General features: G+C 43.4%; 2 protein-coding genes across 10 annotated transcripts in view; both read left to right on the top strand.

Moving 5' to 3' along the window:
- Window positions 1-16780, top strand: part of LOC126426959 (zinc finger protein 726-like) — an 809906-nt gene that overhangs the window by 259313 nt on the left and 533813 nt on the right. For 4 of the 9 annotated variants that reach the window (XM_050089076.1, XM_050089080.1, XM_050089074.1 and 1 more), the window contains exon 2: window positions 14577-14666. In XM_050089076.1, the coding sequence (XP_049945033.1) occupies window positions 14577-14666 (90 nt within the window). The other 5 variants (XM_050089081.1, XM_050089075.1, XM_050089079.1 and 2 more) reach the window with 5 other exon arrangements.
- Window positions 1-16780, top strand: part of LOC126426958 (uncharacterized) — a 474113-nt gene that overhangs the window by 258839 nt on the left and 198494 nt on the right. The gene's annotated exons all lie outside the window — the stretch shown is intronic.

Here is a 16780-nt window from a genome sequence, read left to right as displayed (position 1 = left end):
CAGTGAGGCAATTAAAAGGCAAGTGACAAAAAAATTTAGGAACTATTATAGGTGAGCATTTAACGTGGGGAGAGCACATAGATGTACTGTGCAAAATGATAAACAAGATTTTCTTCATACAGGAAACTGCAAAAGTTGTGGATGATAAAGTTCTCAGAACAATGAACGATATAACTTGTTTCCATATTAATCCTACTCAATTTGTGAATGGGGAAGAGCACAAGATAGCTGCTTAAGAACAATATTTAAAATTCAGAAAGCACTGAGATGAATAGCCAAAAAACCGCCCAGACAAATTTGTAGACAAGCTTTTGTACACCAAAAACTTATGAATGTGCACTCACTGTATATATATCACAATATGATGGCAATGAGAGTAAATGTTAAACACCTACCAAACATGGAGGTACATTACATTCTAGCTAGAGGGAAGGAAAATAATTACACAAAACAGTGGAATCTCAAACTAATAATAACAGACAGATGGTTCTTTAAGAAGTTTCAAAAATCAATTAAGGAACTAAAGAAATTAAATGTATTTTACAATAATTTAAAAGTTTATCTTCCAGGGAAATGTGTATACGGTATGAGTGACGTTAAATATCAAATTAAATATTAACTGTTACATTCAAACAGAAAATATGTAATAGCCTCATATGTGCCCATACAATGTCATCCTGCTTTCTTTGCTATACATTTACTGTATACATAAAATTGTATGATGCACCCTATACTCTCAGTTGAAAATTATCATCTAAAGTCCACAGGCAAGGAATAACGAAACGTTACATTTCTATTGTCACTGTGACATACACGTTAAAGGCGGCATTTTTCTGACCACTACACAAGAAATAAATTTCACAGTGGCTGGGGAACACAGAGCATCCATTGACAGGCACTAATTTACAGCTCTCTGTGTCTGAAGAGATACAAAAAACATAGTTCAAATGACAGAAAATAAGAATTACTGTGAGGTTATTGTTAATCTTTCATGCAGTTTAAACATCATAGTTTCTGTACATCACAAGGAAGAGTATCGTACGTTGAACACTATGGAAGACACACTTTGCTTATCCACATAAAGTGTAACTCAAGTGTTATGTATACTTTATTCCCCTCAATTTTGGCTTGAAGTGACAACAGTGGTTCAATGTCCCAAAAATAGAAAATAGTCTCTGTCGCAAGTGTTGTATTAATATTGATACATTTTCCACTCTTAGCTTACCTTCAGATTACCTTAAACCATCGAGACCACATTAGACATATTTTATTTATCAATTTGTGTTCCGTTGATCCAGTATACAAGAGAACTGCATGGATTTGGAACAAGTCATAATTATATATGAGGGTGGTACTTATAGATGCTAATAGATGCAAATTGTAATATGCATACAGGAACAAAATATGCAAATAATTACCAGCTTAGACATTTCCAATAGTGAACAGAGGTATACAACAATCAAATAACACACTAAAATTATTCAACAATACAAATTTGATATAACTGAAGTTCATCAGCAGCCTGAGTGAAAATTTCTGTGCTAATGTAAGTAACTGTATTCCACTACAAATTGGCAATAGTAAATATTAGAAGTACAATGTGTGTCTTATCTAAATTACAATGTAGAAATGTTTATATGAAAGAATTTATGCAGAGGGTAATGGAAGTTTTCCAGAAGACAATCCTTTAATTTACTTTTAAACTGTGGTATTATACTGGTATTTTTTTCCCCCTTGCCTGATGGGAGAGCATTAAACACCATTAATAATTGAGTATTGACTCCCTTTTGTACTAGACAAGTTTTTTCTATCAACCTCAAGTCGTGTTTTAACCTTGTGTCATAGTCATGAACCCCCCCTGCGGGTTCGGGGATCAGAATAGGCCCGCGGTATTCCTGCCTGTCGTAAGAGGTGACTAAAAGGAGTCTCAAATGTTTCGGCCTTCTGTGATGGTCCCCTCTCGGGTTTGACCTCCATCTTTCTAAATCATTCTGAAGAGCGAGCCAATTGGGGAAGGGCGCCTTACATGGTGCACTGTATCCGTCGTGCGATTAGACCTTTAGCCGGCTTTCTCGTCGTTGCAATGGCGTCCCGCTCGTTTTCGATCTCTTGGGCGAGGATACGTCCCTGGGTGCGATTATCACACTGCACTCTGCAGTGTTTCTTTTAACTGCGACGACGACCTTGGACATTTTTGCACCTAAGATCCAGCACGGTAGCCAGTCCGTTGTGGTGGGGCCGCCATGTACCCTCTTGGTTGTACCCTCTTGGTTGTAGCCCCCTGACAACACAGGCATCGCTCTACTGATGCCTGCGCCATTAACTCCCCACATATGCCAAGGAGTAGATGCCTATCCTACTGGGGTATCGGGACTCCCGGCAATGGCCATCCTGCCAGGTGGCCTTTGCTGTGGCTGGGTGGCGCCCGTGGGGAGGGCCCTTGGTCGGAGTAGGTGGCATCAGGGTGGATGACCCGCAATGAAGCGTGGTACATCATCTCTCGCTGGTGGCCAGCCGCCAGCAGTCTCTAAGCGTTCTCGGGCTCAATTTAATGCTCAGAAGTGCGATCCGAAAACGTTCCCCTCCCTGGCCACGCCGTGGGAAGAGCGTAAGTCTCAGGATGGAGGTAACAGTTATTCGCCCCGATTCTTAGTTTGCACGAGAGCTGATGGGGAGTCTTTTCTCTCCACAAAGCCTCAGTTCTTCGTCGAGCATTTAGAGGACAAGTTTGGGGAGGTGGAGGGCTTGTCTAAAATGTGCTCTGGGTCAGTACTGATACAAACGGCATCCTCCGCCCAGTCACACAGGTTACTTGCTTGTGACACGTTGGGGGATGTTAACGTTACTATTACACCACATAAGAGTTTAAATATGGTCCAGGGTGTTATTTTCCATAGGGACCTCCTTTTGCAGTCTGATGACGAGCTGCGCGCTAACTTAGAACGTAGAGGTGTTCATTTCGTCCGGCGCGTCCATCGGGGTCCGAGGGACAATCAGGTTGCTACCGGTGCCTTCATCTTGGCCTTCGAGGGTGATACGTTACCGGAAAAGGTCAAGGTGATGGTCTACCGATGTGACGTCAAGCCCTATATCCCTCCCCCGATGCGGTGCTTCAAGTGCTGGAAGTTCGGCCATATGTCTTCCCGCTGCACTTCCAGCCTCACATGTCGAGATTGCGGACGCCCATCTCATCCCGATACTCCATGTGCCCCGCCTCCCATCTGCGTCAACTGCGGGGAGCACCATTCACCTTGCTCGCCAGACTGCAGAGTGTTCCAGAAAGAGCGCAAAATCATGGAATATAAGACCCTGGACCGGCTGACCTATACTGAGGCCAAAAGGAAATATGACAGACTCCATCCCGTGAGAATGACATCTTCTTATGCAGCTGCTACAACAACTGTGCTAGCCCCATCAGTTTCGCGACTTCCAGCCAGCTCGATCAGCAGTAAGACTCCTTCTGCCCCCTTGTCCGTGGGGGGCTCTACCCAACCGGTTGCTCCTGCACCACCTACCTCAGGAGCAACCTCCCGTCGGGGACGTCCGTCCCCGCTTCTCAGCCGGAGAAGCGTCTAACTTCTTCGGCTACTCTCGCCCGTAAGAGTTCCCTTGGGACCCTCCCTTCCCATGGTTCCACCAGTGGGAAGGATGATGGCCGCCAGTGGCATAAGTCCTCACCAGCGGCCGGGCATAGGGCTTCACGATCCTCCTCTGTCCCGGAGACTGAATTGGTGAAGCCTTCCCAGCCAGTGAAACCCAAGGTTCAGCGAGAGAAGTCCAAGAGAAAGACCTCTAAGGCCAAAGAACTTGCGGTGGCACCAACCCCACCGCACCTTTCACGCTCTGCGTCTGCGGATGAAGTCGAGATTCTGGCGTCCGCTGAGGACCTTGATCTCGCTGGTCCCTCAGACGACATGGATGCCTCTCGTACGGGTACTGAATTGGTGGCAGTGGGTGAACAAGCGGCGTAAATTGCCTTCCCAGTCCTTTCACGCCTTTCTCAGCCATGGACAATATCATCCTCCAGTGGAACTGCGGCGGTTTTTTCCACCATCTAGCTGAGCTCCAACAACTTATCAGCCTTCGCCCTTTCTTCTGCATTGCTCTTCAGGAAACTTGGTTTCCAGCAATGCGAACCCCCGCCCTCCGTGGCTATCAGGGTTATTATAAGAACCGGGCAGCATATGAAAGGGTGTCGGGTGGCGTCTGCCTCTATGTCCTTCACACTCTGCACAGCGAGTCTGTCCCTCTCCAAACACCTTTAGAGGCTGTCGCTGTTCGGGTGTGGACGCCACAGGCTGTTACCGTCTGCAGTCTTTACCTTCCGCAATTGCCGCCACCTTTCTTGCTATTGGGCGACTTCAACGCCCATAACCCTCTGTGGGGTGGGTCAGTGGCAACAGGTCGAGGCGCCACTGTTGAGCATGTATTAACACAGCTCGACCTTTCCATTTTAAATGATGGTGCCTTCACACATTTCAGTGTGGCGCATGGCATGTACTCAGCCATCGACCTTTCAATCTGTAGCCCTAGCCTCTTACCGTCTGTCCAATGGAGTGTGCATGACGACCTGTGTGGTAGTGACCACTTTCCGATCTTTCTGTCACTGCCACAGTGTCACTCTTCTGAGTGCCCTTGCAGATGGGCTCTGAATAAGGCTGACTGGGACTTGTTCTCCTCCACTGCCGATCTTGAGCCTCTCTCTAATGACGACATTGATGCGGTGGTTCAATCGGTCACCACCGGCATCGTTACTGCCGCCGAATCTGCCATTCCCCGCTCCTCTGGGTCCCCTCGGCGGCGGACTGTGCCTTGGTGGTCGCCTGAGATCGCTGCAGCGATTACAGATCGCCGGCGGTCGCTACAGCGTCACAAGCGACATCCCTGCATTGAACACCTGATCACCTTCAAACGGCTGCGTGCGCGGGCCCGCCCCCTTATCCGCCAAAGCAAGCAGGAGTGCTGGGAGCGGTACGTGTCCACCATTGGCCTCCATGTCACTCCATCGCAGGTCTGGGCCAAGATTCGACGCGTCTACGGCTATCGGCCACCTGTCAGTGTCCCTGCGCTCTCACTGAATGGAGCAGTTTGTACTGACTCCGACGTCATTGCAAACCACTTAGCAGAGCATTTTGCTATGAGTTCCGCTTCTGCGAATTACCCCCAGGCCTTCCGCTCCATTAAAGAGCGGATGGAACGTCGGAGCCTTTCGTTTCGCACCAACCAACCAGAATCGTTCAATGTTCCATTCAGTGAGTGGGAATTCCGCAGTGCCCTTGCCGCTTGTCCTGATACCACTCCTGGACCAGATAGTATCCACTGCCAGATGCTGAAACACCTTTCAGTGGACTGCCAGCGGCGGCTCCTCGACCTTTACAACCGTATTTGGGTCGAGGGTGAGTTTCCGTCGCAGTGGCGGGCAAGTATCGTTATCCCCATTCTGAAACCAGGCAAGAACCCTTTGGCGGTGGACAGCTACCGCCCCATTAGCCTCATCAACGTTCTTTCCAAGCTTCTCGAACGGATGGTGAGCCGGCGCTTGACTTGGGTACTGGAGTCTTGGGGCCTTCTGGCTCCATCTCAGGGTGGGTTCCGTAAAGGCCGCTCCGCCGCCGACAATCTGGTGGGCCTGGAGTCGGCCATCCGTACTGCCTTTGCCCGCCGGCAGCACCTGGTCGCTGTCTTTTTCGACATGCGGAAGGCGTACGATACGACATGGCGTGATCACATCCTTTCTACGCTTCATGGATGGGGTCTTCGGGGCCCTCTGCCGATCTTTATCAGAAATTTTCTGTCGTATCGTACCTTCCGCGTGCAAGTCGCAGCCTCATATAGTTCCACCCACGTCCAGGAGAACGGTGTGCCACAGGGTTCTGTTTTAAGTGTCTGCCTGTTTTTAATAGCCATTAACGGGCTCGCTGCGGCTGTGGGAAATTCTGTCTCTGCTTCCCTGTATGCTGACGACTTCTGCCTTTATTACAGCTCTACTGGCATTGCAGCTGTTGAACGTCAGCTACAGGGTGCTATCCGCAAGGCGCAGTCTTGGGCTGTAGCTCATTGGTTCCAGTTTTCGGCAGCCAAGACCTGCGTAATGCATTTCTGCCGGTGACGCACTGTCCACCCGGAGCCGCGGCTTTATCTTGCCGGCGAACTTTTTTCAGTGGTGGAATCACATAGGTTTTTGGGGGTGGTTTTCGATGCCCGGTTGACTTGGCTGCCTCATATCCGGCAGCTTAAACAGGCGTTGTGACGGCATCTAAACGCTCTGACATGCTTGAGCCACACCCGCTGGGGTGCCGACCGATTTACCCTGTTGCGGCTCTACCAGGCGTTAATCCAATCCCGTCTGGATTATGGGAGCCTGGCTTATGGCTCAGCATCCCCCTCTGCGTTGCGGGTACTGGACCCAATACTACACAGCGGGATCCGACTTGCCACTGGTGCCTTCCGCAGCAGCCCTGTGGACAGCATCCTTGTTGAGGCAGGTGTCCCTCCACTGCGGGTACGACGCCAACAATTACTGGCTGCTTATGCTGCCCATGTTTTTAGTTTGCCTGGGCATCCAAATTACCGTGTCCTGTTCCCGCAGTCGTTCGTCCATATGCCGGACCGTCGGCCCCGGTCAGGTTGTCCGATCGCCGTACGCGTCAAGGAGCTTCTCTGCGGGCTTGGGTTTTTCCCTGTTCCACCTCCTTTCCAGGCGCCTCTGCGTACACCCCCGTGGTGTGTTCCTCGCCCTTGCCTTCGGCTCGACTTGGCACAGGGCTCGAAGGACTCGGTCCCTCCAGAGGCCTTCCGCCGCCGCTTTTATTCCATCCTTGCCATGTATCAGGGCTCTGGAATTGTTTACACCGACGGTTCGATGGTTGCTGGTCGTGTCGGGTATGCGCTAACTCTAGGGGACCATTCTGAACAACGGTCCTTGGCAGCTGGCTGCAGCGTTTACACTGCTGAGTTGGTCGCCATCTTTCGAGCCCTAGCGTATATCCGCTCCTGTTCAGGTGAGTCCTTCGCGACCTGTAGCGATTCCCTGAGCGGTTTATGAGCTCTCGACCAGTGTTTTCCTCGTTCTCGTCTGGTGATGGCTATCCATGAGTCCCTGCATACTCTTGCGCGTTGCGGCCGCTCTGTGGTCTTTGTGTGGACCCCCGGTCATGTCGGTATCCCAGGCAATGAACATGTTGACCGCCTGGCGAAAGAGGCCATGTGTAAACCATCTCTGGATGTTGGCCTCCCAGAGACTGATTTGTGGGCAGTCCTCCGCCGAAAAGTTTTTGCGCTTTGGGACGCTGAATGGCGCGATCGGATCACACCCAATAAACTCCGTGCCATTAAGGAGACGACGACTGTGTGGCGGTCATCCATGCGAGCCAACCGCAGGGACTCAGTCGTCCTTTGTCGGCTCCACATTGGCCACTCCCGGCTAACACACTGCGCCGGGAGGACCCTCCTGTCTGTCGCTGCGGGGCGGCTTTGACAGTGGCCCACATTCTGTTGGCCTGCCCCCTTTTAGCTGTGGTCAGGCAGACATTTGCGCTGCCTGATACACTCCCTCCGTTTTATCTGATGACCCTGTTATGTCTGCCTTAGTTTTACGTTTTATTAGGGCAGGGAGTTTTAATTCTTTAATCTGAGTGTTTCTGTTTTATTTTATTGTTTTGTGTTGATTCTGGCCTTTGGCCTACGGTTTTAAACTAAGTTTTTAATGTGTTTTCGGTGGTTAGCTTTTCCATATTTTTTGTTCCTATGGTTGGCCAACCACCGTCACACTCAGTGTGATTCTATTTCGTTTTGTCTGGTCCTTGTCTATGTTTCTTTTGTTCTGTGTCGTCTGTCTCCTATTCTGTTGAACATTTTTTTTATTCTCTGTGGGTATTTTTAGTATTTTGGAAAAAGGGACCGATGACCTCTGCAGTTTGGTCCCTTTGATCCTTAAACCAACCAACCAACCAACCAACCATAGTCATGAAACATGCTATTGGCTTTGCACATGGAGAGGTTCTTAATTAAAAGGCGCATAAAGGATAGGATGTATTGTGAGGTCATTGTTAATCTTTTATGCAGTTTACAATATTTCTCCATGAATGTCTTCTGTTAACTGACCTTATAATTTGGCTTGCTCTTTTCTGAATGACAAATACTTTATTTTCCATTGGTTGGTCACCCCAAATATTATGCTATTGGACAACAATGGATGAAAATAGCAAAAATAACCAATCTTACCATCATCAGTATTAGCAGTTGCTGCTATAATATGTAGAGCATAAGTTGCTCAAATAAGTCTTTTTCTGAAGTCCAGAATGTGGCAAGACCAATTTGGTTTATTAGGGATGAGGAGGCTTAAAATTTTTGAAGAATAAACTTTCTGTGTATTATGCTCATTACAGCTTAGATTTATGCCCTCCTGAACTTTGAGACCCATCAAAATGAATGTACGTTTATTTCCAGCTGGACCACTTATGAAGATCATGGAACACAAAGTTGGCACATGTTGTAATGTCATCATCTGGTATTTTTTTCTACTAAAAGAGGTGTATCATCCCCAAAGAGAGTAAATTTGCTGGTAGCCTTTGTACAAAGAGAAACGTCATTAATAAAAATAAGAATTTAAAAGCTGTCATATCAAAGGCTTTTAAATATGACTAACATGGTCTCTTACAGTAACTGCAAGAAAGAAGTCATTACTAATAAAACACTTGCAACAGAGACAGTTTTCTATTTTTCAAACATTTAAGTATTATGATAAATGAAAAAAAAAATAATAAAATAAGAAATAGGGAAAGAAAAACAACAATAAATGTATAGTGACTTTGCTAAATAAAACCAGTTGCCTACTGTCAAGCAATTTTACAGATAAAGAAAAAAAAAGGTTGAAATTGAGCTTGAACCTCCTGCAGGCTCACTGCTTTATCTATTTTGGGAACATCTTAATTTATACTATTATCCAAGAGGTTTAAAATCCTGTTCTTATTAATGTAAATAAGAACATTACATGATTTGTACTACATCATTTACGTAGCACTTGAAATACATCATCTCTAGGCTCATATGTCATTATGAAGATTGTTAACTATGTTATACTATTTAATTTAGTTGACCCACAGAAAATGAATATTAGCACCCTGTGAAGTTCATTTTTAGCAGACAATTTTCTATTCTTTCTTAACACAGCCATTTTCTGGTATGTTCCTTGTACACATTCAAAGTTTTATAGCCCTACCCAATTTAGAAAAATCACTGTCATATTCGAACCTCTAACCATTCACTAGATTCAAGCACACGTACAGCAACGTAAAACAACCAACTATTGATTAGCAAAAACATTTTATCTGGTTAATTTTCTCTTACTAAACTGATTACTGAAACAGCTTACTGCTGTATGGTCATGGTGAAAGTTCTGATGTCATGCAATGCTCTTTCTCAGTGAAAAATACATTTACCTCTTGGCTCTTCCTGAACCATTTGCATTTACACATTTGTACAAAAGAACTATCGCATTATGCTTGTATTAAACTGCCCTGCAACTTGCACTGTTAACACATTCTTTACAGACCTATAGCACAGAACGGAGTAATTAAATGAATGCCCAAACCGTTCTGATTGGCATCAATTAATACCTACTACAGCTTATCCTTTCTTTGCATTTCCATATAACTAATACTTGAAATATGACTATAAGCACTTCAATCCAAAATATTCATTATTACACAATAGCTAATGTTATAATCTAGAGAAGCTGCAATTAGATTGCTATTGTCCCTAGTCATCTCTTCACAAATATTATTGCCACACATGAGGGTATGCAAGGCAATATGAGAACAAAAATACTGTCGATGTGTATCTAATCCATAACGAAGTATTTTAACAATTACTTTCACATTTATTGGAGATCGCGGCATAAACTACAGCAGAAATTACACTCAATAAATCACAGTTAAGTCGTTAGTTTTGTGAAGTTACAGAATATACACGCACAAATGTTATTGTATGTATCAAGAACAGCATCTTGGCTAGGCGCTATACATACAGGACCTTGGGGTTTCCATAAATGTACAGCATATGTATATAATACATATCACAATATTACTGGGTAAATTATCATCCCTCTTTCGGAATCGGAAAACTTACATGCTGCTAGAAAATAAGTCTGATGGCTTTTTTGCATTAACCATTATTCCATACTATATTCACGCACTGTACCAAACTACTATCAATTCGCCGGGTCGACCGAAGCGTCCGATCCCACCCACCGGCGTTGACCCGTGACTTAAGGGTGTTGTGGTGTGTGACGTCACGACGGCGCGGAATTTAGTTTGTGAGAGTGGCGTGTTTGTAGGTGTCGTTTTGATGCGATCGGTGGTGCTCTCTAGTGGTGTGTTAGGTGATGTTTTTGGTTTAGTTTGCGAGTGTGGTGTCGTGTGTGAATTTCGGTAAATTGCGTTTTTTATGTCTTTGGTAGGTATGGATATGACTGACAGGATTAACAGTTTTCGGTTGTCGGCTATGATGGGGGACAGTGCGTTGTCTCTAAAAAAAATTACTTCAACTATTCGGATTTTTGGATGAGGTCGTGAAGTGTTCAGTATGTCGTGAAGAAATGAGGCTTACTTAAAGTTCCGGCATCTCGGACCAGGGACGGCTGTATGTGGAGGTCAAGGGAAGTGTTCGATCCCAATGTGTGGGTATTGGGAGATGTTTTTGAGCTATATAGGTCAAGGGAAGTGTTCGACCCCAATTTATGAGATCGGGAGCTGATGTTGAGCCATATAGGTCTAGGTAAGTGTTCGATTCCAGATGATATTGTGTTTATTGGTATTTGGGGAGTTTTGTGACGTCTGTTTTTTTTCGTCGTTTTGCGTGGTTTTGTATGAGGGTGGGTCTCTAAATTTGTTTATATTTAGTTTGTCCCCAAGCAAAAACCCCCTATTTCCCGCGCTTGTCCCGTTAGTGTCATTAGGCTTTTTGTGGAACGTGTGTGTGTGTGTGTGTGTGTGTGTGTGTGTGTGTGTGTTTCTTTTTCGATGTATTTTCGTCCTCATAATGTGTAAGTAACCTTATATGCGCCATATTGGAATCGCGGTTTGTGGTCGTTTCCGCTATATTTGTGACGCCATAGGTCAAAGTAGACGGGCAGGATCGGACGCTTCCGTATTTCCCAACGAAAACAACACGAATAATAATAATAATAATAATAATAATAATAATAATAATAACAACAACAACAAGACTTTCACCGAAAGTTACTATGGCACCATAACATGACATTCGAAACTGCTTCACGAGACGCGAGCAAATGCAACTGTATCCGATTATGAGTTTACTGTTATTTCTGAATAAATCGTTGTTTTTATTCATTCATATATGCAATCTGTTGATTTTGCTTAATATCTGGGATTCTGGGAGACCTTACATCAACATTAGTTTAGACTCAAGACTCAGACTGAACAGTGAACACTCATACAGATCTACCAACAAGGAAAACGTATTGCGTTCAAAGAAAACGAGCTGCGGAAGAGGTGAAGGTGAACCTATCTTGTAATACCATCCATTGACAATGAATACCTTTGGTTGTGTAACAGACAGTTGTGTCATGAGCAAACACAAATTCTTATTTGTTTAACTCTTAGACGTTTTCGAGTGAAGTTCTACGATCATCAGGGGGTTCATTTATTTTATAGTATTAAATACTGACGTTTATGTAGCTGTCTGACTTAAGGCCCGTCCACACGCAACGATGTGTCTGCGCACATCATATCTGCGCAGACAGATCGTTGCGTGTGGACAGAAGATTTGCACCAACCTGCGAATTGTGCAAACCTGGAAGTTGGAGGTTTGAGCGAAACCTCTCAAATCTGAGGGTTCAAACCACTTCTGCGCAGACAAGTTGGAGCGTGTGGACAGGAGGTTGCCGCAAATCTGGCGCGAAACAGCTGTTTGCTCAGTCTAGTGTTTGTATTTGTGCACACAGGGCATTAAAATGGCTGATACTCGTCAGTGTTCTCGAGAGTTTGTTAGTGAATTCATTGAAATATGTAGAAACCACCCATGTTTGTGGAAGATTAAAAGTAAAGAATATAGTGACCGAGACAAAAAGACAGCACCATACAATGCTCTAATTGAAAAATTGCGGGCTGTTGACGCCTCGGCAAACAGAGAAACAGTAATAAAACAAATTCGTTGCGAACTGTTTACTGAAAAGAGATATCCAAAGTTCAGAAATCTAGAAGATCTTGTGTAGGAGTAGATCAAGTATACAAGCCAACGTTATGGTATTTTGATCTGCTTGGCTTTCTTAAGGTTCACCCTGCAAATCTCGCAGTAAATTTATGTGAGAAAACTGCTTTCGCTTTAGCAGCCACTGTCTACACCATTTTGACCGCTTTTTCTGTTTCCTGCGGTTGGTCTGAATGTTTTTTGCAACACAAATTGTGAACACAGAGCACAACAGAACTTCCTCCATTTCTATATTTCAGAATAACTGAATTAAATTTTTGACGTTTACGGGGAGCGTAGTCGCTTGCCACTGAAATTTTTTTTCTACGCCGACAGATGACGGGCGAGTAGTAGATTGTGGTTTGTTTCGTGTGAACACACCACATTTGCAGCGATCTTTTGCGTGTACAGACATCTGCGCCGATGTCTGCGCAGACAGATCGTTGCGTGTGGACTGGGCTTTATGTAGTATAGCTGATATTTTCCTCTAGTTCGTCATTTTTTGTGATTCCGCTTTTTCATGCCTCTAGAGAGAATGTAAAATATGCTTTGCAATATCCACAGAGTCACTGCTTGTCGAACGTGCATCAAAAATGGAAAAATACGAACTACAACCCCAAGATGAAAACATCTTTCCAGTTAGGTACTCGTCATTAAGCAGCCATTCTTGATTCTAGCGAAGTGATCGCGATCTTGTAGCCAGTAGAATGAACAAAAACTGCGTCCTCCAAGCAGTAAAAAAGTGAGGAGGATTATATACATGAAAGAACGAAAGACGAATATTTATTTTCGAACATAAACCCAACTACAATTTCCTTTCTATTATAACTGGGTAGGACCCATGAAGCAACTTGTGAGTATATTTTTATGAAACACTCGTATCTATTTCTATCAATGTTGTAAAAGTTTAATATGATTTAGCCGACAAACTTCACTGCGATTTTATCGACATCTGAATAACTGTGATTGGGTAACGCTTGGAAAATGTGGTGACGGAGTGTCGAGAGGGACAGCTTGTGCAGTTGTTTTAGGTTATGTTGTCTCGATAAAACGTCGCTGTTAACTTCTATGAAGTTGCAAGTTATGAAAAATATTACATGTGCGTAGGCCCATATCGTCTTGTAAAGTGCCCGGTAATTTGTCCACATGAGATCTATGCATATGTTTTCCCGTAGTTTGTAAAAGGCTGTTTGTTTGCCTTGCGATCTCAAGTGAAAATGAAAATTGTCGTTAAATACTTTGTGATTGGCGAGAGAAGACGTGTAATGAAATTCGTACAATCACTATACTAGTATGTTTATGTTAACTTGCTTACCGCCGCTGATGATGTACCTAGTTGTGAAGAGACAAGAAGTGTGTTAGCTGTGTAGCTGCTCCGGATTATTGCGTGTGAAATTGGGTACTAATCTTAGTATTTCAGATTCAAATACCAGTAATTTATACATCTTATCAGATAATGTTTGTATTGGAATGAAAGAAAATGCTGTAGAAGGTATTACGCCATGTGTGTTGTTTACTGTGGCTGTTCAGAAAGTTTTGAGCACTTCTCTAGTATGAACTTAAGTACGGGAATTATTAAAGATTCCGCCGTGGCAGTAGTTGTTCTACATTTGTATATGCAGCAATGATGGGGATGAAATGCATATTAAATTGCCTGATAAAATTACCGTCTGAAGGCTGCTGAATTCAGAAGGGGCAGAATTTCATTTTATGCCTGCAACGTAATAAGTGAGAAACAGTGTATAGAATGACATCTGTGTTCATAGATTAAGCCTTTGTGTCTTATATGCGATTAAGAAATACAAATTCTCTTTTGCTCTTGGTTATATCAGTAAGAATCGGATTATAAATGTGTTGGATGACAGCATTCATTACCAAACGTCCATAATATATTTAAAAGCATTGTGCTCACAGAAGACTGCAAGCTTCATTTCAAATTTTCTCATCATATGTAAAATCGAGGTTGGCCATAGTAAATTGTTTTATTTGGAAAAATCTCTTTGCTTGTATGAGTCGCTTTGCATGGCCATATTGCTGAAATTAGAATTCATTTGGAAAGCTTAATATTCATGTCTCATAATGCCTACATTATTATAGTGTACCATTGGCCCCTGTTTCAAAGAAACATCAATAATCATTTTTTTCCATTGCATGTGATTTTGATCTGACATTTTGAGGTAATTTGTTTCAACTCTTCTTAAGCAGGGAGCTGTCGATCTATTGGCATTATAATTTGTTTTCTTTAGGCAGTGTTAAATTTGTTTTGTGTGCACTGGCTCATATGTTGGTGCTGTTCATGAGTTCTGTTATTGTGATAATGAATTTTGAATATGACTGTTTTTATCTGATTCCTTGTTTTTCAGGGCCTTCACACTGCAGCAATGGATTACAGAAACATTATTTGGATAAAAACAGAGCCAACAGATGAGATATCGACTGTGCCAGACTCCACTGTAAGTAGTTTTCTTGTATATCTTACCATTGTTTCAATAATTTCTGTATGTAGTGTTCTGAATGAATAAACATAAATCAGTAATATGGTTGGGAGTAAGGAGAATGCAGTGTAATACAGAATCCAGATCTTTTTGTTAAACGTAATGATCCACAACACTGAATAAAGTGTGTGTGTGTTGAACATCAGACAGAGGGAATAGTTTGGATTAAATATTTAGCAGAAGCTAGAGAACTTCTTAAATCACTACTCATTGACATTTATAATACATAAGCATAAACATGGAGCTTATTCTGATCTGCTTCTTTTAAATATCAACTTTAATTTGCAGCTAGAAAGTTAGGTAGACTTACAGTAATTTTTTTTTATTAACATTCGATGTTTGCTGTCACATAAAATATTTGTTTTGTAAGTAAGGTTGAAGAGATGTTTACTGTGATCACTGGTGTGATGATTAAGCTTCTGTATTCTAATATATACATTAGCAGTTCTCTTTGAATATGTAAACAGTATGTCAGTAAATTTCATTTCAGATAAAATTCATTACTGCACCTCAATAAATAGTTGATAGCACTCTGCTTGCACTGTGATAGATTACAATTTCAGTGATATTGTGGGTTGAACCAATCGATACCAGGCTTTGGCTGTAACCCTTGGTGGAATGATGTTCAAACGGTTCAAATAGTTCTAAGCACTATGGGACTTAACATCTATGGTCATCAGTCCCCTAGAACTTAGAACTACTTAAACCTAACTAACCTAAGGACATCACACAACACCCAGTCATCACGAGGCAGAGAAAATCCCTGACCCCGTCGGGAATCGAACCCAGGAACCCGGGCGTGGGAGGAATGATGTGGCATATGATGTCATACGTGTACAGGGGTCAACAGAAGCAACCGATTCCATTTGTTGCTTTTACTCATGACATAATAGTGGTATTGTAATGTTGAGTTGGTTTTATTTGTAGATGTTGAGTTGTTTTTGTATGGTGTCCTGTGAGGGTGGAAGTGGACATGCTGAGTTTTAGGTGTGTACCAAGTTCATTTGAGTTTTGGCCTGTATTGTGCTAATTTGGTCTTCAGTTCAAGTAGTTCGTGGGGCAGTGTGGGTTGTGGAAGTGTTTACAGTGAGTTATTAAGGTTTTTTGTTTATATGTTTGGCATTTTTGTTATGTCTGATTATATTGGTGTTGGTTGTGCATACAGGGGTCTATGATTTTCATTGATTTTTTTGTTGGGTGTGGATATGACAGTGAAATACATAAGTGCATTGTTACATTCTGCGAGGGTGGTGATATGGTGTCTGTCACACAAACAGTTTCTGCAGATGGGCGGTCTCACTGCTGAATGTGTTAGGTGTCACATTTGTGGTGACAATATGAGGTTGACAAGAGTTCCGGTGGCTCAGGCCAGGGACATGTATATGTGATGTCAGTGCGAACATACCTGGCAATCTATGAGATGTGGTACCTGGTTTGAGAATTCTAGATTAGCCCTGTGGGAAATTGTCTTGCTCTCTTATTATTTTTGTTGTAAGTCCTTTATAAATATTGCTGCATATGAGACTGCTGTGAGAGAGAGAACTGTTTTGGATTGGATATCTGTTTGTCGAGAGGTTTGTTCGGAGTACGTGAAATGTAGCAGGAAGTTGGTTGGGCCAGGTGTGGTTGTTGATGAAATTGATAAATCACTGTATGGTAAGAGGAAGTATGGGAGGGGCAGTTCTCTGGTTGGTTTGTGGGTGTTTGGGGGGGGGGGGGGGTGGTTGTTACTTCAGGGGATGGGTACGCTGATTGTGTTTTTAGGGTTTTACTGAGCTGCAGTAAGAGGTAACTAGTGGGTCTGATTGAAGAATATATTGAGGGGGTATCACTACTGTTTCTGATACATTTTTGTCGTGTAGGGGTTTGGGGAAGAGGGGTTATAATCATTGGGTAGTTAACCACAGTAGTGAGTTAAAGGGTTGTGACAGTGAGGCTTGTACTAACATGATAGAGGGGCTTTGGGAGTAATTAAATCGGTTATAAGGAGGGGAAGAGGCAGTCGTACAACCTGCAATCTCATTTGGATTACTATTGCTGACGGAAGATTTTTTGAGGGGAGGATGTATAGG

The sequence above is a fragment of the Schistocerca serialis genome, chromosome 11, assembly GCF_023864345.2.
Source record: "Schistocerca serialis cubense isolate TAMUIC-IGC-003099 chromosome 11, iqSchSeri2.2, whole genome shotgun sequence".
NCBI lineage: Eukaryota > Metazoa > Arthropoda > Insecta > Orthoptera > Acrididae > Schistocerca > Schistocerca serialis.
The sequence above is the reverse complement of the archived record's forward strand: the minus strand, read 5'-3'. Positions and strand labels throughout refer to the sequence as shown.